This window comes from Notolepis coatsorum, assembly GCF_963971535.1.
Source record: "Notolepis coatsorum genome assembly, chromosome: 4".
NCBI lineage: Eukaryota > Metazoa > Chordata > Actinopteri > Aulopiformes > Paralepididae > Notolepis > Notolepis coatsorum.
In genome coordinates this window covers 166,386,492-166,409,721 of record NC_140168.1, presented here as the reverse complement: position 1 = coordinate 166,409,721, position 23,230 = coordinate 166,386,492, and the positions used below count along the sequence as shown (strand labels likewise).

Here is a 23,230-nt window from a genome sequence, read left to right as displayed (position 1 = left end):
CATAATTATGTTGCAACCTTCGTCTATCAAGCAAACAATTATATTATATTTAATTTATAATTTATAATTAATTATCAGACAATGCACCTACAAAAGCAGATGATTACAATTAAATTAGCCAACTTGGTAACACATTAGTCATAGCAGCATAGGCATAGCCTTATTAATGTTTTGTGTGGCGTCGCCGTCATGTACAACGATACTTACGTTTTTTAGGTGATTTGACAAAGTTGTTGTAGAGTTGTGATATGCCATTTTCTTCTGGCATATCTGGCACTCGTGTAACCACACGTTTGATGACTTCTTCGTCGACATGTCTGCTGCACATGTCCTTGTTGTTTTCAACACAGATAATCTCCACGTGCTTGTTGTAGAGAGGTGGAGTCGAGCCGCCTCTTACTTTCGTTTAATTGGAATGGAGGTGCAAGATTTGAGGCAAAAATATATATATATTTTTTAAATGTTCTTTTTTTTTTACTTCGATTTTTTTTTATGTTCGAAGCTTGTGCCATCGAACGAAGCTTCGAAGTATTTAAGACAGCCCTAAACGGTACACATATTCGTACTGAACCATTTTGGTACAGGACCTTCAGTTCAGTACACGCTGTGTACCAGGTATGGAGGGGGAGGGAGAGAGAGAGATAATGATTTGCTGCTTGCTGTCTGCATGTAAATGAAGCATAACAGTATCACCATCTTTCCCTTCAGGTTCTTCACCTATGGAGACCTGCCCTTGGAGCAACATCTGAAGCAGATCCACCAGGACGCGCTGTCCAGGTTTGAACGCACAGAGCCCAACACGCAGGTCCCCTCCCAGACGCACTGGAGCGCCCCGGTGAGTCCTGTAGTAGTTGATCCTGTACATCAGTCTACATTGTTTTTATTATGTGTGTGCTGAACAGAACGGAACTGAACATGGTACTGGGGTATGTTTTGGGTTTCACTCAGAGAGAAGACCATGTGACGTGCGGCCCGGATGCCATGGCCCCAGACCCAGCCAAGCAGAACACGCTGTGTATGAGTTACCTGCTGGGAGAGTGAGTTTGAGCCTTTTCCATCCTCCTCTTGATCAATATAGTATAACATTCGTTTTCGGTCATGAGAGAAACTATTTGAGAAAATAATCCCCAATTTTGTTGTATTGTAGTGGTGTATTGTATTGTAGTGAAGTGTATTGTATTGTGTTGTTTGTTGGTATAGTAGCACTTACAATAAGGTATACTGGGATGTATACCATCAGAACAAGCTGATAAGGTATGCATGTTTACAGTATACATATTTTTTGTACATTGCAGCAACAGTATTATAAATAATTTGTGATGGGCATTTGATGAAAAAATACCATTTGAATAAGCAACAAGGTAATTGCATTAAAAGATAAAGACATAAAAAGATGATATCAGATTGTAATTTTGGACTGGAAAACTAAATACTGTTATACCCGCAGAACTAAGAAAAACATTGTGATATGACATTTTGGCCCCTTCGCCCATCCTGAGTAGCTCTAATCCTTGTGAATCCAAGTACTATTTACCACAAGTTACTACAGTGGGATATTTTACAGTGGGATATTTGTGGGGGGTATGTTGTCACCTCCTGTATGTCTTCTGCCTCCAGCATCACAGATACGTTTGAAGGCTTATATGTTTCTATGTCTCCAGCATCACAGATACGTTTGAAGGCTTATATGTTTCTATGTCTCCAGTATCACAGATACGTTTGAAGGCTTATATGTTTCTATGTCTCCAGTATCACAGATACGTTTGAAGGCTTCACTCTCAGCCTGCTGTCGTCTCTAATGATATCTGGACCCAACTCTCCCTTCTACAAGGCCCTCATCGAACCCAAGATAGGCACAGACTTCTCCTCCGTCGTCGGGTACGGTCTCGTAACCACAACCTAGCATTCAGATAATGACACACAAAGCAGTCAAATTGTGTATTTATAGGTACACAATTATGTGCTGTGAATGAATGGCTCTTCCTTTATAAACTATGAGAAGGGGTGCTTTTATTGTTATTGTTTTTCTTTTTTTAACACTTTAATCGCCGGAGACGCTGTTCAGCGTCTTTCCCGCCATGCTTATTCTGCCGAAGACGCTTATACTTTGATATCAATATTTCAAAAATCTGTGATCGAAATCATATTTCTCCCCCGGAGACATTATATGTACTGGTGAGCCCCTCTCAATTCTCCAACGGTTCAAGAGCGCCATCTGGTGGCCGATCGGCCGCTCGCCCAAACAGGAAGTGATGCGGATGAAGTGGTGCTCACCCATATTTCGTCCGGGCACTCGCTATCATTAGCAGGACTCCATCTTGACACAATGGATGTCGATCGGTTGCAAATAACTCGATAAACAACATGATTTGGACGTATATACTATTATACAACCTGGAAATGGATCGGGTATTTCTACTAGAGCCATATGAAATCCGCGTTCACGGAATCGCGGACGGAATCGCGGAATTAACCAATAAAAATGGAATCAACTGCAAAACGTGGAATATTGCAGAATTTGGCCTAATCTGGACTGAAATTTCGTTTTTGGGTGGAACGTTTGGTGTACACGCGACCGGGGAGGCGGGGACGCTACAGCGTGTTACACACAACACAGCCGCGGTGCTCAAGCGTCTGGCTGCTTGTGTTAACATCGTCAAGAAGCTAAACTATTCCACAATAAGCCCTCAATTCAGAGCAGAACAGTATCCTAATGACTTTTATGCCTCCGGTGATAAGGTGTTTTGCTAATTCTGTCAACGTTCCGTGGACTGGACCCGCAAAAACACTTGCGACACTATTGTGATTAAATAGCTATAACGTTAGGACGTTTAGCTTCTAGCTAAATCTAGTGCACCCATCCATTTGTTTAATGCAAACGATTGTCATTATACACTGCCCTTTATAATCTAAATAAATTTAAATAGCTATGAAACGTTACATTACATAAGACTATAGATGGAAATGATAGCTTCTTGCTAAATCTAGTGCACCCATCCATTTGTTTAATGCAAACTATTGTCATTATACACTGCCCTTTATAATCTAAATAAATTTAAATAGCTATGAAACGTTACAGTACATAGGACTATAGATGGAAATGATAGCTTCTTGCTAAATCTGGTGCACTCATCCATTTGTTTAATGCAAACGTTTGCCATTATACACTGTCCTTTATAAACGAAATAAAGTAAACTAAAGGTGCCTAAATTATGCATTACTATATTTCATCACAATATAATAGATATAGCTAGGTTACTGACATTGTCATTGTGATAATGTCAGTAGTAGCTAGCTGTATCTATTGTTTACACTTGAAATATGTATTTTTATTTTGTCACAATATTAATTGAAACATATTGTGTAAAATTGAACTGTATTTCTGAGTTGAAGCACTTAAAAACATTAAATGGACTGTTATATCTTATTCAATTGTGGACATTTATTCATTCCCACTTATTAGACACTATTTCTGATGGTAAAATGAGCATAAAAGGCAAAATACAGAATTCTGAAATATTAAAACGGAAAAAATGGAATTTGGGAAAAAATAAAATGGAATTTGGAAAATAATAAAACGGATTTCATATGGCTCTAATTTCTACATCCCATAATAGGAATATCTCTGCTCCACGCTCATCGCCCAACGCTATGAGGAAGCTACGGTAAGATTCAGCGTTTTATTTTAACGTGTTCCATATAAACTGCTCTGATGATCATATCACCCACACTAGATGAATGATATAACGTTGCCCACGGAATTATAAACGACCCCCTGCCCATCCGGTCAACATCAGATCATACGTAGTAACTCCTAGAAGCACGTCCAGTTGACATTTTTTATCTCGCACAGATTCCTACCAAACTGTATTTGATCATCAATATAATGCATTTAGGGCTATAAATCAAGTTCTGGAGAAAGCTGCAGAAAACGATAAAAACATACTTATACTTTAGACCGTATTTTAGTATGAATATGTGAATGAAAAAGTATAACGTTGCTACACCCTGAACAATAGATATAGGACGTTGAATGGGCCATAGTAATGTCAATTTAGCAATACAATTTAAAAAGTTATAGCCCTGCAAAGAAGGGGAACTTCTCCATGTTAAATAGGGCTGGCGAGGGATGGTAAATTATGAATTTAACCCCGGTGATCAAAGTGTTGAGGTGATGTTTCGGTCATGAGGGAGGCAGCCTCATCACACATAATATGGCAAACGATGGGTGGAGTTGTTCAACGTAATACATGGAGTCACATACAGTCGATCAATTAATCAATCAATCAATCAATCAATCAATAAGTTAATCAACTTGGCAAGAAGCAACAACAGCCAATATTAGAATGACCACTAAATCCAAACAGGAAATGGTGATGAGAACAAGGAATAGCACTTAACCTCTTAAAGCCAATCGGCTCCGAGATTTATTTCACGTCACAAACATATCAATACAGTCCATATTAAGTGATGTTGTTTATTTTTCATGTAACCAAGAGAAAATACCCTACCCTATCAAAGCAGCAGTTAAGAGGTTAAAGTGTATATTTTCAGCACTATGTTTGTTTAGCAATGATTTTAATTGTTATTAGCTAAATTAGTTACCGGTATTACTAATTAGAACCAGTAAGCGGAATCCAAACATTTTATTTGACACCATCGCCAATATTGTCATCCCCGCTCCCCCGGTTGTACCCATATTCTCGAACAAGGATTGTAGTGATTTCCTCCTTCTTTGTGAGCAAGGTTGAATATGTTAGGGCCAACATCATCCCCTCCCTCACCTTCCCTCAAACCACCCCCTCCCGCCCATCAATTCTTAATGATTTCCTTCCCATCTCCCTGTCGGACCTTATAAAACTAGTGGGATCTATGAAAACCTCCTCATACCGACATGCATGCTAAAAAATTAAGATGTACTCACCTCCATTGCTCCATGTCTGGTTGCCATTATAAACTGCTCACTTCAAACTGGTTGTGTCCCAGTATATTTTAAACAAGCAGTTGTTCAGCCTCTCTTAACACTTTCAGTGCCAACGACGAGAGATATATATTTTTTTAAATGATTATTAGCGATTTGAATTCATATTTCATCAATCTGCAAACTCTCTGAGCTCCATTGAGAAAATACCGCCCCCTATAGTCTCTCCCTGTTGTACTGCACCCCTTTGGAATGGATTGAATGAAACGCATGGTAAAAAAAAAAATCCTGCTTCCTCATTTTACTTCTCGGGCAAGTCACCCGAGAGGATCGGATTCATTGTGGACCATCACAACAGCGTGGAATACATATTTCCAGTACCCAGCGTTGGATCAATAAACACGATCGATATTTGGAATGGCGATCAGGAATTGGAATAATCTTTTTGGAGAACATCTGATCTGAGGTAAGGAATCTATTTTACCAGTCTTAGGATAATCAGACCTTTTTTCACAGAGATATCAACGTGTGCCCTGTGTGTGTGCTGATCAGGAAATGAGAATCAATTTTTCAGCTCTCTTCTATAGCGTGCATACGTACACATATACTATCGATAATCTAACGTTTATTTGAAAACAATTCATAAATAGGCCAAAAAATTACAACGTTTTTTGTGTATTCCAGAATATTCCAGTAAAGGGCGATTATCACAGAATCTTTATATTTTCCTGAAACTTAAAAAAACAAGCGTTTTTCAAAATGGTATAAAACGGAAATTAACTGATAAAAAAAAAACTATCCATTTCGACAATGTTGACTGCAAACAAGTCATTGATAAGCGACGGCCAGGTTAGACACATAGCCATAATTTAAGACATAGTTTATGCGTTTGCAAATATGAGAGCTCTATCATTGAAGTGGGTGGTGGCATTCAAGGGGGGGTAAGGCGCACCGCATGGCTGGCAATGAAAGTGTTAAAGAAGATAAACCTTGATCCGCCCCTCCCCAAAAATTATAGGCCCATATCAAAATTGTCGTTTATCTAAAAAATCTCTGAAAAGGTTGTTGCCAGTCAACTCACTGCTGCCTTAAATGCACACTCTATTTTCGACAAATTCCAATCTGGTTTCAGTCAGAAGCACTCTACCGAAACAGCCTTCCTCAGAGTCTCAAATGACATCATGAGATCATCTGACGAGGGGAAATGATCTGTGCTGGTGCTATTGGACTTAACTGCAGCCTTTGATAGTGTCGACCACTGCATTGATTCTGATCTAAATACTTAGGCAGTGGGCTGGCATCACTGGGAGTGTGCTGGACTTGTTCTCCTCCTATCTGTAAGATAGGAGTTTTTCTGTGTCTACTGGCACTTTCACATCCGAAACTGCTCCATTGTCCTGTGGCGTGCCCCAGGGTTCTGTGCTGGCTCCTACTCTGTTTGCACTTTACATGCTCCCCCTGGGAGTAATCATTAGTCAATTCAAAGAGGTCTCTTATCATTTCTACGCTGATGATATCCAATTATATGTCTCTTTCAAGCCCGAACAATCTGACAAATTATCTGCCCTCTTTGACTGTCTGACTGCTGTCAAGGATTGGATGGCAAACAACTTCCTTCAGTTAAACGCAGAAAAAACTGAGGTTCTTATTATAGGCTCAGAAAAAGTCACCTCAGAAGTTGCCACATGCATGGGGACCCTCAACAACTCTGAGGCCCAAGCTCAGAAACCTTGGTGTGATCTTTGACCAGCAGATGCACTTTGATCACCACATTAGATCTCTGACACGTAACTGTTTTTTCCATTTACGAAATATCGCCAAACTTCTATCTGTTGTGTCCCAGGTAGAGCTGGAAATGATTATTCATGCTTTTGTTTCATCCCGCCTGGATTCTTGTAACTCCCTTTTCACCTGCCTCGATGCATCCTTTTTGGGCCGGCTACAAATGGTCCAAAACGCAGCCGCAAGGCTGCTGACTAGGTCTAGAAAATATTGCCACATCACTCCCATCTTAGTTTCCCTGCACTGGCTCCCCATCAAATTCAGAATTCACTTTAAGGTTCTGGTCATCACATATAGAGCACTCCATGGTCAGGCACCTGTCTACATCTGCGACCTACTGCGTCCATACACCACAAACGGATCGCTCAGGTCGTCTGATCAGGGCTTGCTGGCTGTCCCCCGGTCTAGATTGAAAAAAAAAAAAAGGGGGACCGAGCATTCGAAACCGTGGCCCCCAGGCTATGGAATGCTCTGCCCTTGGACCTTAGATCTGTGGTCTCTGTAAACACTTAAAACGCAGCTAAAGACTGTGCTGTTTAAACAGGCGTTTGGCGAATTATGCTCCGTGTAAATCTTTTATGTCTTTTTTATCTGTTTTGGTTTTGCTGATCTTTCATGTTTTTTATTATTTTCTTTTACCATGCTGCTATCTTTTTGCATTTTATTGATGTTTTTGCTATGTGAAGCACTTTGTGACCCTGGTCTGTGAAAGGTGCTATATAAATAAACTTTACTTACTAAATATGAGCTTATAAAAATCCTGCATCGGAAATCGGAGGATTTAGACAGGAGGCCGTCATGAAATAGTTGTAGTCCTAAGAAAGAGGAGACCCAGGGCTTTTCCTAAAACTACACTACCCAGCTCACACCAGCCACAGACAACGGAAGATCTTAAAGGGGACATGCGTTGCTATTCCTAGCACTATTTGGGCAACTTTACACAATTCCTGTGAGTCTATTGAAGACATCTGTAAGGTTTTTTTTCAAAAAAATTCATTGTTTTATATTTCTAATCAAGTACTCAAAACCATCATTTTTCAGCTTCAAGATTTCAGGCTGTTAAGGCCTGGCTCCGCCCATAAGCACTTTGAGTGACAAGTCAGTCCACACAGTCTGCAACTGGTAGACAGAGAGAGAGAGAGAGAGAGAGAGAGGGGGGGGGGGGTGTGTGCCGCGCGCGGCAGGTCCCCCCCCCCCCCCCCCCCAAGTGCTCCCGAATGCTCTCTATCTCTCTCTCGCTCTCTCTCTCTCCGCAGTATGAGGAAGTGGTTTCCACTCGCTGTGTATTCAGTCTAGGTAGATTGTGGGCGGGCATTAGCTACAACCACAGAGCCAATCACATCACTGTCTGCTACCCAGAGCCTGAGTAACGTCACTCGGGTCTTCAAATCAGGATGGCCTAATTTACTGGAGCAGGAAATGATCTGAGCTGAATCAGAGCAATCCGCCAATATGGTATTTAGACACTAAAACACATTGATACTAACTCCTATTACTATAATACAATGCTAGATAAATGACATTTATAATGCATGTCACCTTTAAAAATATTGACGTGATTGTCGTGTTTATATCTCACGGTTCGAACAAACCTCAACGCCATTGCCATAAAATACAACTTATATTGTTTATTTACCTTTCTGTGAATGTCTAGGAAAAATATGCGTCTCAATCCGCTGAAAAGTAGCGGCACTATGGACAAGTAACTGTACTAACAGTAGATTATAGGCGTAATTCAATTTACTCTGATTCTATTTTAATTCTATCGTGTATTTCATGTAGCGCTGAATGTTCTTATTCACCAGGTATGACGGCAGCACCAAAGAGGCGTCGTTCAGCATCGGCCTGCAGGGGATGTCTGAAGAGGACATAGAGATGGTCAAACGCATCATCAACCAAACCATCGACGACATCATTGAGTACGTTTTTTTTTAACTGTCCCGTGAGTCGTTCAATCTTGTGAAATGTTGTCTGTTAAATATAATCTAAAGAAACAATTTTTCTGGAGACTATTTACTTTATTCTTTGTATTTGCACCTTCAGCATATATGCCTGATATACTTTCTATGATATCGTGATAATAATGAACACGTCTCCCCACCTGCTCACACAGTAAAGGCTTTGAAGAAGAGAGAATCGAGGCTCTTCTCCATAAGATCGAGATCCAGATGAAACACCAATCCACCGGCTTTGGCCTCAACCTGGCCTCTGTGAGTTTAACAACTGTGTGTTCTCTCCCTGGCCTCTGTGAGTTTAACAACTGTGTGTTCTCTCCCTGGCCTCTGTGAGTTTAACCACTGTGTCTTCTCTCCCTGGCCTTGGTGAGTTTAACCACTGTGTGTTCTGCACTAGAAGGTCAGCCTTCATTGTCTCTCTTGTAGCTTAATTTCAGCCCTTAAAGGAACACGCCAACATTTGGGGAAATTAGCTTACAGTCTTCTCCAGAGAGAGACAAGAAGATAGATACCAGTTTCCTCTCTGTGCGTTCAGTAGGAAGCTATCTGGCTGCACGTTAGCCTAGCTTAGCACAATGAATGGAAGCGGACAGTGCCGGTTACCCTTCGGGAGAGGTATTAGTTCGACAATGCCTAGGCTAACCGGCACTGTCCGCTTCCATTCATTGTGCTAAGCTAGGCAGAAACGAACCTCTGCAGATTAGTGAGACATTCGTGGAGAATATGATGCTCTGCCTTACCTAGTCAGTGTCCACCGGCCTGCTAACCAAGCTAGTCAGTGTCCACCGGCCTGCTAACCAAGCTAGTCAGTGTCCACCGGCCTGCTAACCAAGCTAGTCAGTGTCCACCAGCTCGCTAACCAAGCTAGTCAGTGTCCTCCGGCTCGCTAACCAAGCTAGTCAGTGTCCACCAGCTCGCTAACCAAGCTAGTCAGTGTCCACAGGCCTGCTAACCAAGCTAGTCAGTGTCCACAGGCCTGCTAACCAAGGTAGTCAGTGTCCACAGGCCTGCTAACCAAGCTAGTCAGTGTCCAAAGGCCTGCTAACCAAGCTAGTCAGTGTCCACAGGCCTGCTAACCAAGCTAGTCAGTGTCCAAAGGCCTGCTAACCAAGCTAGTCAGTGTCCACAGGCCTGCTAACCAAGCTAGTCAGTGTCCAAAGGCCTGCTAACCAAGCTAGTCAGTGTCCAGTGTCTACAGGCCTGCTAACCAAGCTAGTCAGTGTCCACAAGCCTGCTAACCAAGCTAGTCAGTGTCCAAAGGCCTGCTAACCAAGCTAGTCAGTGTCCACAGGCCTGCTAACCAAGCTAGTCAGTGTCCAAAGGCCTGCTAACCAAGCTAGTCAGTGTCCAAAGGCCTGCTAACCAAGCTAGTCAGTGTCCACAGGCCTGCTAACCAAGCTAGTCAGTGTCCAAAGGCCTGCTAACCAAGCTAGTCAGTGTCCAGTGTCCACAGGCCTGCTAACCAAGCTAGTCAGTGTCCACAAGTTTGCTAACCAAGCTAGTCAGTGTCCACAAGCCTGCTAACCAAGCTAGTCAGTGTCCACAGGCCTGCTAACCAAGCTAGTCAGTGTCCACAGGCCTGCTAACCAAGCTAGTCAGTGTCCTCCGGCTTGCTAACCAAGCTAGTCAGTGTCCACTGGGTCAAAACTGTTCCCTTTTTGAGTCTTGGCCATACATCCCTGGTCCTGTTGTGACTATTTAGTGCAGGGGTGTCCAACCTTTTTTGAACCAAGATCTACTTTTTAATTTACCACCTAGCCGAGAGCTATCAGCCAAAATTGTATATTGTAAGCCGTCATTTGAGGCTTTATAAAAGCAGCATAATGAACACAAATCTGTCAGTGCCGAGTCCGACCTCATCTTAAATAACAAACAGCATTGCTTGTTGTAGTTAACAAGGAGAGGCAGAGTTGATTTTGCACAAAAAAATTTATTTTTATAATCTAATTTTATTAATCGAGATCTACTTGAAATCAGCCCGCAATCTACCTGTCGATCGCGATCGACTGGTTGGGCACCACTGATTTAGTGTATTTATTGTATTGCATTTACTTTGTATTTGTCTTCTTTATACTCTAAAGCATTTTGGTGCAACTTTGGTTGATTTTAAATGTCCTATATAGTATTATGTTTTCTCTGTATATCTAGTACACAGCATCATGTTTTCTCTGTATATCTAGTACATAGCATCATGCTGGAACCATGACGGGGATCCTGTGGAGCTGCTGCAGATAAGCAACAGTGTAGCAGAGTTCAGACAAGCCCTGAAGGACAACCCCCGCTTCCTCCAGGACAAAGTGCAGCTCTACTTCAAGGTGAGTGAATGACGACCAGAGGATTTTAATGGCTGGTGGACATACTGTAGCTAATGCTATCATATATCGTCAAAAATAACAAATAAAATAAATGAAAAGATATTTTGATGTAGGGCTGGGAGGTATACTGAATATGAAGGTATACCGTCATGAATCCATACAAAGGTATAGATCTTTAAGTTGCAGGGAGATATTGGTCCAAATATTGAACATTGTTACTCAGCTTGTAAGTCGCTTTGGATAAAAGCGTCAGCTAAATGACTAAATGTAAAATGTAAATATGAAAACAAATAATAAATCAATAAACAAAAGTAAATTAGAATTGGCAAAGATATAACACTATGTCCAGGCAAACTATTGTCTATGTAGGCTTTAGAGGGTTAACTATGAATTAACACACTTTGTGGGGCGGTCCATGTGTGAAAGGTGCTATATAGATAGCGTTATTATTAAATTATAAAAAATGTATGCATTTTAGGTGCAGCCGGGTAGCGCAGCGGACTAAGCGTCTGTCTACCACCGCAGAGACACTGGTATCGAATCCAGCTGTCAGCGGTGCCTCCGGCTTGGCCGGTCATCATACTGACACAATTGGCAGTGTCAGCGGGAGGGAAGCCGGTGGGTGGTAATCTGGCTGTTGTAAACAGCGACTCCTACAGGTCGGTCAGGGCGCCTGCACAGCGAGGGATCTGGGTGAGGTAGAGTGGCTTCCCACGCCAATGAGAGTCCTCGCTGCCAGCTGAAAAGAGGCTGCTGGCTGTCTCCTATGTATCGGAGGAAGCATGTGATAGACTTCAGGGCTCCCTAGACCGGCAAGTAGGGGGCAAATGTGCGCAACGACCGGGAAGGGGGAATTGGCATAACGACTAAATTGGGATGGGAGGAAAATACAAGAAAAATAGGATAAAAAAAAGTTGATAAAAAAAATGTATGCATTGAAAAGTCTCGACGACATTGAAAATGAGGGTGAACTCGATTGTCGTTTCAAGAATAAATAAAGGTTTGGATTAATGAGATTTGGCCATATCCATAGATGTTTATAGGCCTGATATTCTATATTCATATTTCAAATTGCATGTGTCCGCATCAGGCCATGTGAGCGGCGCGGGGAGCGGAGCGGGCGGTTTTGACGTGAGTGACGGAGTGGGTTTTAAAATGGGTCGGCGTGACGTCCGGAGCGAGAGTTCTCTTCCGCTCCAATCCGCTCCGGGCCGCTCACAGTGGTTTAACACTGATGTAATATACATGTAGTACAATGCCAAAGCAACAGGTGACGATGTACAAACATGAAGGCCATTTTCAACCAATGAGAAGTGTAACTGAGGGGTACAATTCCCTGACTGTATTGATAAGTATGGTATCATTAAACCACTACCGCTTTATGTACTTTAATTACTGGCCATACAGTACATGATATATAAATATGATGAACACCTCACACAATGAATCGGTTCCACACAAAGTGCTAATTAAGTATTTATTGCAGCAAAAGGTACATAATATACTTCTCTGTATTTTACTTTGGATGCGCTTATAAGGCAAAGGAATGTGCGTAGGCAAATCAATAATGAATGTCCATTCTCTGGTTACGCAGGAGGTAATTATACAACCTGAATCTTAGGGAATTATATCTATGGTACACTAGTAATATATAGCGGGAGATACTGGAAGGGTCCCCCCGGTTGTAAGCCAGCAGGGGTAGAGGATCTGTCGGTAGTAGAGAGTCTGGTCAACGATGACTAAGGAGACTCCAAGTACAGGAGACGGTGCAATAGCCTCTTGATCCACAGACGAATACAGCTGTTCTCCGTAGACTGTAGCTCCACAGTGAAGAAAGCTAGCCGGCCTCAGGCTCTCTGAGGCGCCGACTCGACTGGTCTCCTCACAGGGTAAATCCAACACGTGTAGGCGTCGGCGATTCTCCGCTCCATAAATCACAGGACCAAAACAAATATAATCCAGCCGCAAAGGGCTATGTAGTCGTCGGGTAGATTAATCCAGTGTACATGTCCACACGGTTCTCGTCTAGGTCTCCTCGGGTGAAAGCGCCATGAAAGCAGCCCAGCCTGGATAAGCACTCTAGCTGGTACGAGGAAGCGTTGGTGATGCTGGTCACTGTAGAACTTTAGCCGCACGATACACTATACACAAATAGACTATTACTGACTTAATAGAAATATGTCGCACTCGACGGTATAGCGCCAAACTCTGACAATTCAGTTATCAATTCGCACGCGGTCTCAATGCTCTATTTGGGGCCAAACAGGCCATACTTCACCGCACGGAGTATCGTGGGTGAGGCTTCAACTTATTGGGTAACTCTTGACTTCTGACTAAGTGCTTCTGTATTCACCTGCGCCATATTTATATGCACGGCGAACAAACTAGTGCCAACCTCATCTCTGTCTCGTATCCCTGGGCAAGGCCGGGCATGCACAGACATGTCTTGATGGTGACTTTGAACCTGACTCCGGAGGCATGGCTCTGGCGCCTGTGGACCGCTGTCCAATAGGAGAATGAAATATTATGGTCTGTACTAGGCTAAAGGGACATTCCGTGTATATGTACAAGGAATATACAAGGGATATCAAACGATATACAAATACTATGCAATATATATCAATCAATAAATATATATATTCGGTTTAATCTGATCCTTTGTAACAGCCGCCCCCTAATTAGTCCCACCTAATTAGCTAAGCAGAGACAGATTAACCGCACTGTCCACTACTCAATGTCTGTTGTGAGGGGTCGGGCAGTTCACAAAGTCATGGGGTCATGGTCGTCATCGATAGTATCGGGGAGCCTTGGCAGTTCTATTAGCCTCGCCACGGGTCGGGTGTAGATCCGTCCTTGGACGAGCACTTCGGCTGCTCGGACCTTTCCGTCGGCACCGGTGATCACTTTGCTTACGCGGCCAGCCGGCCACATAGCTCGGGGTAGTGACTGGTCGATAATCATGACGACTGTCCCTTCTGTCAAATTGTCTCTCTCTTTCACCCATTTCTGGCGGGTCTGTAGAGACGGTAGATAGTGGAGTAGGAAGCTGTTCCAAAACTTGTCAGCCAATACTTGACTGTACCTCCACATTCTTCGGCCGTTCGCTTCTTCAGGCCTGTACATTGTCTGTGGTAGCGCGGGGTCCAGCCGCCCCATCAAGAGTGTGTTGGGGGTGGCTGGGTCGACATCTGCTACATCACTTGAGACGTAACCGAGGGGCTTTGAGTTCAATACTCCCTCGATCTCCGTGAGGACTGTCATTAGGACTTCTTCCGCCACGGTCTGGGCCCCAAGCACGGCGTACAGGGCTGTCTTTATTGAACGTACTTCTCGTTCCCAAGTTCCACCGAAGTGAGGTGCGTTCGGGGGATTAAACTGGAAGTCAATCTGGGATGGAGCGAGGTGGGTCTTAAGTTCTGGGCCCATAGCTTGGAAGCTCTCTCTCAGCTCTCTTTCTCCGCCTTTGAAGTTTGTCCCGTGATCAGACAATAATATAGACGGTTTGCCTTTCCGCGATGTGAATCTTCGGAAGGCCATAAGGAATGAGTCTGTGCTCATGGTTGGAAGGAGTTCTATATGCATCGCTCGGGTGGTCATGCATTTGAATACAATACCCCACCGCTTCTCGGTTCCTCTTCCTTTCTTTATATACAGCGGGCCGAAACAGTCCATACCGGTGGAGTGAAAAGGCTTGTCGCCGAGTCGGAGGCGACAGGGAGGTAGGTCAGCCATCCGGGGTATACTGGGCTGCGCTCGTCACTTACGACAGTCTAGACAGGTTCGCTGGAAGCGCCGCACTGCTTCTCTCCCTTGCAGTATCCAATAACGATGTCTGATCTCCGCGAAGACTCTCTCTGCCCCGGCGTGATGCACATCCTCGTCGTATTTCTTTATGATCAGCTCTGTGACCTTGTGTCGGCTGTTTAAGACTATCGGGTACTTGACGTCATCCGGTAAGTCTGGAGCTCTCCGCAGACGACCACCCACTCTGATGAGACCATGGGCGTCGCTCTCGGGGGCTAGGTGGAGCAGTCTGCTGTCTGATGGGACGGGCTTTGCTCCCTGTAGACAGTCTAGCTCATCGGGGAACGAGTCTCTCTGGGCTCGTTGTAGTAGAAGAAGTTCTGCTTCTTCGTAGTCGGCTGCTGTAATGCCAGTAGTGAGCTGAACCTCTGGGTGGTGCCACAGGAATGTCTTTAGCTGCGCACTCTCTAGGGTGAGGCAATCGTCTATGTCGGGGTCTGTGGAGACGAGTGTGTTCAATCCACAGAACATAGATTTCTTGTTTTCGGCCTCCTCTTTACTCGCTTCCCGTGGGGTGGGTGTAGGCCACTCTTCTTCCGGGAGCTTGAGGAACTCTGGCCCGTCACTGTATAGGTTGTGACGGGTGAGGTCATCCAGGGACATTCCCCGGGTGATGACGTCAGCTGGGTTGTGTTTTGTGTCCACATACCTCCAGCTTGCTACTTCTGTTAAATCTTGAATCTCTGTGACTCTGACTCCCACGAAGACCTTGTATCTGCACGAATCAGACCGGATCCATGTGAGTACTGTCGTGGAGTCTGACCACAAGATTGTTCTTTGCACCGGAATGGTGAGTTCACGTTGGATTAACGTGGCGAGTTGCGCTCCTGCTAGGGCTGCGCAGAGCTCTAGACGCGGGATAGATTGTTGCTTTCGTGGGGCTATTCTTGAGCGAGCCAGGATGAAAGCAGTATGTATTTCTCCTCCCTCCTCTCGGGCACGCAAGTAGGCCACCGAACCGTAGGCTACTTCGGAGGCGTCGCTGAAGACGTGCAGGTCCATCTGGCACGTCTCCGGCCTCACTGTGGGTGGGAAGTAGCTGCGGCGTATGTTGACACCTGGGAGTGAGCTGAGTTCCGTCTCCCACTCTCTCCATGTGGATGCAAGGTGTTCGGGTATGGGGTCGTCCCAGCCCTGGTCCTTGTCCCATAAAGCTCTTACAATCATCTTTGCCCTGGTGGTGTAAGGTAGAATACATCCCAACGGGTCATATTGTCTGGCGAGTGTTCTGTATACACTCCGTCTGGTGGTCGGTAGTGCAGTCGACCTTCCCTGCTCCTTGGTCAGGGGTGTGTGTTTATAATGGAGCGAGTCTGTTTTGAAGCGCCAGACTAGTCCTAATGTCATTTCTTGGGCTTCTCCTGGGATGGTCGCCATCCAGGTCTCGCTGCTTGCTGCCTTGTCCTCGGGGGAGAGGCTGCGCAATACTTGCGGGTCGCTGCTGGCCCACTGCCTGAGATCAAAGCCGCCTTTGATCAGGGAGGCGCGGAGCTTGAGTAGAAGGGCCTCGGCTTCTTCTGGCGTCGAGACGCTTTGCAGACAGTTGTCCACGTAGAAACTATTTCCTACACTTTGTCGGACCTCTTCATCAGCTGCTGGGTCCTCTGCGACGTGTTTTTGCAGTGCAAACGTAGCACAGCATGGGCTGCATGTGGTTCCGAAAGGGAGGACTTCCCATTGATAGATGGCTGGTTGCTCATCCCCGATCCTCTCTCTCCATAGGAACCGCAGCAGGGGCTTGTCCTCCTCCACTAGTCTCACCTGCAGGAACATCCCTTTGATGTCGCCGCTGATGGCCACCTTGTCTTGGCGGAAACGTAGTAACACGCCTAGTAGAGAGGGGCCGTGTGTTGGGCCGGGCAAGAGCTCTTTATTCAGATTTTGTGATCCGATCTGGTAGCTGCAGTTGAACACAATACGATCCTTGCCGTTGTGGTGGACTTTGTGGTGCGGCACGTACCATGATTCGGTCGTCTGATCGGCCTCTTTAATGTCAATTTTCTTTATGTGTCCCGCTGTGATTAGCTTGTTAATCTCAGCGCGGTACACCGTCTCTTGAGCGGGGTCTCTGGCTAGGCGCCGCTCTGTGTTCAATAGATACCGCTCCGTCGCTTCTTTTGGGGCGTGGAAGGTAGGCATACCCTCTCGCCTCAGGAGTGGAGTTGCGTATCTCATCACTCCGTTGACTTTGACTCTCTTTGTCCCTTGCTCGAGGAGGGCTATAGCGTAAATGTCTTCCTTGGAACGAATGTCTTTCTTTTCGTTCTTAAAGGGCATTGTCTCTAGTGTCCATAGCCTCTCGACATGCTGTAGGAGGGTGGTGTCTTCTTCTGTCACTCTGGAGTGGAGGCAGTTAGTGGCTGCTGTTCGGTTAAGAGACTTAGCGAGGGGGCCTTGTAATGTCCATCCTAGGCGGGTCTCGACTGCTGCAGGACAGCCTCTGGGCCCTGTGTGGACCCGGTCTATCGGGACGATGAGGTCTGCATGGTCGGAGCCTATCAGCAGGGTCGGGGTGGCACCGTCTATGAGCGGTATAGGTAGTTGACGCAGGTGCACATATTTATCCATCAGCTTGGCGATGGGGTAGGTGTACTGCGACAGGCCTATTTCTTGGCTGGGGAAAGCATTAGTAATCCTATACGTCTCTCTGGCTGCCCGCTTGCTGCGATAGTGAAGGAGACATTCTCGCCCTTTATCGTCTTTAGATCTCTTCTTATTGTCCGAATCGTCATCTGGTTTTCGCTCCCCCGCAGCCCCAGCTGGGCCGCAGCGGACGCGAGGAGAAGGGTCTTCTCTGACCCGTCGTCAAGGACGGCGTAAGTGTCCATGACCTTGTCTTGGTAACTCAGTGTTACGCGGACCACCTTTAAGAGCACCCGGGCGCCCCCGCTGCTGGCGGGGTCAATGTACATAACACTTGCCTTTGTGCTGCTTGAGGGTGCAGGCTTTCTTCTGTTACTGTCGTGTAGGACATCTAGGTGGGCTCCGTCACACCGATTACACCTCTTCTTTAAGCGGCAATCGGCTGCCATGTGACTGCGCGCACATCGGTAACGCGTCGGTTGGACTTTATCCATTGACTCACCTCGTCGGCGGTCATCTTCTTGAACGTGTCACATTGTGACAACCAGTGTTCCTTTTCGCAGTACGGGCACACCATCTTCCACTTCTCTTTCATCGAGGGGGTACTGTGGTTCTTGCTGCTCGGTACTGATTCTGATTGGTGCATGACGGTCACCAATCTTCGGCCATCGTTTGCTCTCCTAGGTCCCTCTCTGGAGCTTGGGGTGCTCCGCATGAACGTATCCAACCGTAGGCTGTTGACTTCTCTCGCCAGGAAGTCGGCTAGGTCTAGGAGGGATGGCTCGGGACCGTTAGGATCACGGTGGTCTCTTTGCCGCCTGAAGCGCTCTTGTCGGGCGGGCGGAAGCTTCTCTAAAATCCTCTCGACATTAGAGTTCGCGTACAGTTCGTGCCCCCAGCATCCCTACCAGGGATTGTACCTTGATAGACAGGTCATCTAGTGAGCGATTGTCTGTGGCTGGGGGTAGGCGGTCAATATGCCTTATCTCTTGTATTACGTAGTCCCATATGCGTCCATATCTTTGGTCGAGTGCTGCTAGAGCCGCTGTGTATGGGGTAGTAGAGGTGGCATAGGCCAGCGCTATATTGTGCGCTCGGGGCACCTTGAGGTGCTTCAGTAGGATAGCATACTTGTACGGTTCATCAGCTACATCGGACATCATTGTCTCTAAGCACATTCGTAGCTCCGTGTACTGTGCTCTGTTCTCGTGGGTGAAGTCCGGAAACGTCGGTGTGCCAATGTATGATGCCATGGATGGCTGGCACATCGGTGAGCGTTGGAAGAGAGGCCTCCTAGGCGAGTCTCCTCTTACGCCTCTTGGTGGGCTGGTACCTGCTGGGTACCATGGCCCGCGTATCCAGGTGCTGTTCCTCGGGGCTGGTCGTGCGTCAAGCTCACCCGTGAATTGAGTCGGGGGTCTGTAGCGCAGAGCCGCGGGGGTAGAGCCTGGGCTGTACTGGACCTCCTGGTCCTGTGGAGTACTGTGCTGCTGTCGGGCTTGACTCTCCTCCTCTCCCTCTTCTTCTTCCTCTGGCAGGTCCTCTAGATCCTGTAGTCGTCTATTTAGCCTCTCCGCGGTGTAGACCGTTTCTTCCTTGTAGCTGGGTCTCACTTGGACCGGTCGGGGAAGGGGTTCGGAGGGGGGTATAGGCTCTCTCTGGTGGTCGGGCTCAGGGTCGCTTGATCGGGTAGGGGAGGGTGCCCTTGACCCTTGTCTTGACGAGGCCCTGGAACCCCGTGCGGAGGGAGGGGGTGTTGCCCTGGTGATCAGCTGCTCCATTATCGCGCTTGTAATCGGTCGCGCTCGGCTTCGCGCTTGGTGAGAGCGAGGTCGCGCTCTGCTTCTCTTTGGGCACCGGCAGCGGCGCGCTGGGCTTCGGCGGCGGCGCGCTGGGCTTCGGCGGCGGCGCGCTGGGCTTCGGCCCGGTCCCTTACCATATTCTCTTCCGTCTGAAGGCGTCTAATCTCTAGACGTATACGATCTTCGTCGCTCCGTTGCTGCGCTTGAAGGCGTTCTCTTTCCATGGAAGAATGTTCGCGCTCACTAAGCGTCTGTGCTTGGAGTCGATCGCGCTCTGTTGAGGCTGCTAGGCTGGCGAGGAATGCCTGTGCCAGCATCTTGTCCGCCTCGCTGGGGGAAGACGCTGGTTGAGGTGATCCGCTCCTGGCAGTACTCGTTGGAGATCTGTTCTCCTGTGGCGAGTCCTGGAGATCCATCTCCGGGGAGCTCTCCTCTTCTTGTAGCGGGTAGAGTTCCATCCCTGGAGGGCTGTCTTTATCCTGGAGCTCTCCGGGGACTACTTCTTCGGTCTTGGCGGGGGGTAAAGTCATGTCGGGTCCCTCCTGGTCCCTACCGTGAGCTTGGTCAGTTACGTTAGAACCCACTAGGGCCTCTATTGGCGGGGTAGCCTGGTCGATAGGGTCGGACATAATTTTACTATCTACTTTTTCCGCGTTTACCGTCTGTAGAAAGCTAGGTAGTATATTGGCAACGTAATCCTCTAAGTACTGAGGTGTCTGCCGTCTACGCTGCGGGCGATCTACTTTAGGAGAACCGTTTTGTGGAGTGTTCATCATAGGCCATGTCAATATTAATACCACTATATTAATATTACGCTAGTTACCCTCCGGCTCGAAGGACCAATTGTAACTGAGGGGTACAATTCCATGACTGTATTGATAAGTATGGTATCATTAAACCACTACCGCTTTATGTACTTTAATTACTGGCCATACAGTACATGATATATAAATATGATGAACACCTCACACAATGAATCGGTTCCACACAAAGTGCTAATTAAGTATTTATTGCAGCAAAAGGTACATAATATACTTCTCTGTATTTTACTTTGGATGCGCTTATAAGGCAAAGGAATGTGCGTAGGCAAATCAATAATGAATGTCCATTCTCTGGTTACGCAGGAGGTAATTATACAACCTGAATCTTAGGGAATTATATCTATGGTACACTAGTAATATATAGCGGGAGATACTGGAAGGGTCCCCCCGGTTGTAAGCCAGCAGGGGTAGAGGATCTGTCGGTAGTAGAGAGTCTGGTCAACGATGACTAAGGAGACTCCAAGTACAGGAGACGGTGCAATAGCCTCTTGATCCACAGACGAATACAGCTGTTCTCCGTAGACTGTAGCTCCACAGTGAAGAAAGCTAGCCGGCCTCAGGCTCTCTGAGGCGCCGACTCGACTGGTCTCCTCACAGGGTAAATCCAACACGTGTAGGCGTCGGCGATTCTCCGCTCCATAAATCACAGGACCAAAACAAATATAATCCAGCCGCAAAGGGCTATGTAGTCGTCGGGTAGATTAATCCAGTGTACATGTCCACACGGTTCTCGTCTAGGTCTCCTCGGGTGAAAGCGCCATGAAAGCAGCCCAGCCTGGATAAGCACTCTAGCTGGTACGAGGAAGCGTTGGTGATGCTGGTCACTGTAGAACTTTAGCCGCACGATACACTATACACAAATAGACTATTACTGACTTAATAGAAATATGTCGCACTCGACGGTATAGCGCCAAACTCTGACAATTCAGTTATCAATTCGCACGCGGTCTCAATGCTCTATTTGGGGCCAAACAGGCCATACTTCACCGCACGGAGTATCGTGGGTGAGGCTTCAACTTATTGGGTAACTCTTGACTTCTGACTAAGTGCTTCTGTATTCACCTGCGCCATATTTATATGCACGGCGAACAAACTAGTGCCAACCTCATCTCTGTCTCGTATCCCTGGGCAAGGCCTGGCATGCACAGACATGTCTTGACGGTGACTTTGAACCTGACTCCGGAGGCATGGCTCTGGCGCCTGTGGACCGCTGTCCAATAGGAGAATGAAATATTATGGTCTGTACTAGGCTAAAGGGACATTCCGTGTATATGTACAAGGAATATACAAGGGATATCAAACGATATACAAATACTATGCAATATATATCAATCAATAAATATATATATTCGGTTTAATCTGATCCTTTGTAACAAGAAGGGTGAACCGTCAATCACATCGTGTTAGACAAAAGTATATGCCGCCATTGTTGTTGTCGTTAGATTACATGCTAACGTGAATGGCAGCGACCATAACATTGTGGCTAGGCTAGCTATCATCGCTTAGTAGAGCTAGTGAATGGATAAACAACGTTATTTAACATTGCAGAATGGGTACAATTACAATATGGCTCAATACAAACAATTGTTAAGGGGCCCAGGGGGTGTAGACTGTTGTAGTTTGAGCTAATTTACACCATGCTCCAAAAAAATATATATATCTGCCGAGCGATGTGGAGCGGGGAGCGCTCGATTCAAGGTGAGCGGAGAGCGACTTGGGGGCGGGATCAACATGAGCGATTAGCGGAGCGGAACAAGCCGTCTAACGCGAAGAGCGGATTTCTCGCCCGCGCCGATCCGCTCACATGGCCTGGTCCGCATGGAAAAATTCAGTACTGTATCTACAAAACTCCCTGTAAATCATCTCCCCTTTATTCATTTGCTTAGGTTTCTTGTACATTTGATCTTAACACTTTAACTGCCGGAAGACGTGTTTAGGCGTCCTTCCCCGCCATGCTCAAGTTGCCGAAGACGCCGTAACTCGTCTTTGATATCAATATTTCAAAAATCTGTGATCGGATTCATATTTCCCATCCGCTGGCCTGAGACCCACCAAAAAGCCCCACTGAACCCTCTAGCGGTTCAAGAGCGCCATCTGGTGGCCGATCGGCGCAATCGCCTAACAGGAAGTTACTTGGACGATGTGCTGTTCTCCCATATTACTTCCGGGCACTCGGTAAAGGTCCCGGCACTCTAGCTCGTCACAATACATAGCGATCCGTTGCCAATAACTCGATAAACAACATGATTTGGACGTATATACCATTATACAACCTGGAAATGGACCGGGTATTCCAACATCCCATAATAGGAAAATGTATACTCCACGCTCATCGCCCAACGGCGCGAGGAAGATACGGTAAGATTCAGCGTTATTTTTCAATGTCTTCTATACTAACTGATCTGATGAACATTTGACCCACATTAGATGAATGGTATAACGCTGCCCACGGAATTATAAACGCCCCCTTGCCCATCCGGTCAACATCAGATGACGTGTAGTAACTTCCAGAAGTCCGTCCAGTTGGATTTTTTTATATCGCGCCGATTGCTATCAAACTGTATTTGATCATCAATATAATGCATTTGGGGCTATAAATCACGTTCTGGAGAAAGCTGCAGAAAGAGATGAAAACATACTTATACTTTAGATCATATTTTAGTATGAATATGTGAATGAAAAAGTTTAACGTTCATACACCCTGAACAATACATATAGGACATTGAATGGGCCCTAATAATGGCAATTTAGCAATAGAATTTAAAAAGTTATAGCCCTGCAAAGAAGGGGAATTTCTCCATAGACAAATAGAGCTGGCAACCTATGGTATATCATGAATTTAGCCTTAGGCAATCAAAGTGTTAAGAAGGTGCTGATTGCTGAATGAGCTCAGTGGCAATTCTTCACGTCTGGTCAATGTTAGCATGGTGTTATTCACCGTCAAAGATGATATTTTTTTTATTATAATCATTTATATTCTCCTTTGGTTTATTACAATTTACTCAAGCATAGTATCCGCCACAATATATCTGAGGAACTGGGAACAAATTCCCTGAGGTCCATAGATGTCCCTAGATACCAAGAACATGCAAATGGACCTTGTAGAAGTGGAGCAATCTTCCATTTACTTGGTTATGTACTTTTAGGGCGAAGTCTCTCTTCCACCCGTGCAGTCCATCGGCGGATCACAAATGACATCACGTCATAAATCAATCTGTCTAGACTGTCTGACAAAAGTATTGTTTTA

The 23,230-nt window shown here is 45.9% G+C and overlaps 1 protein-coding gene across 1 annotated transcript in view; it reads left to right on the top strand.

Moving 5' to 3' along the window:
• pitrm1 (pitrilysin metallopeptidase 1) overlaps positions 1-23,230 on the top strand; it is a 77,656-nt gene that overhangs the window by 14,899 nt on the left and 39,527 nt on the right. Inside the window, exons 8-13 of the mRNA XM_084313076.1 lie at positions 709-835; positions 949-1,037; positions 1,750-1,878; positions 8,509-8,622; positions 8,817-8,913; positions 10,839-10,973. Coding sequence (XP_084169202.1) covers positions 709-835; positions 949-1,037; positions 1,750-1,878; positions 8,509-8,622; positions 8,817-8,913; positions 10,839-10,973 — 691 coding nt within the window. The remainder of the gene's footprint in view (positions 1-708; positions 836-948; positions 1,038-1,749; positions 1,879-8,508; positions 8,623-8,816; positions 8,914-10,838; positions 10,974-23,230) is intronic.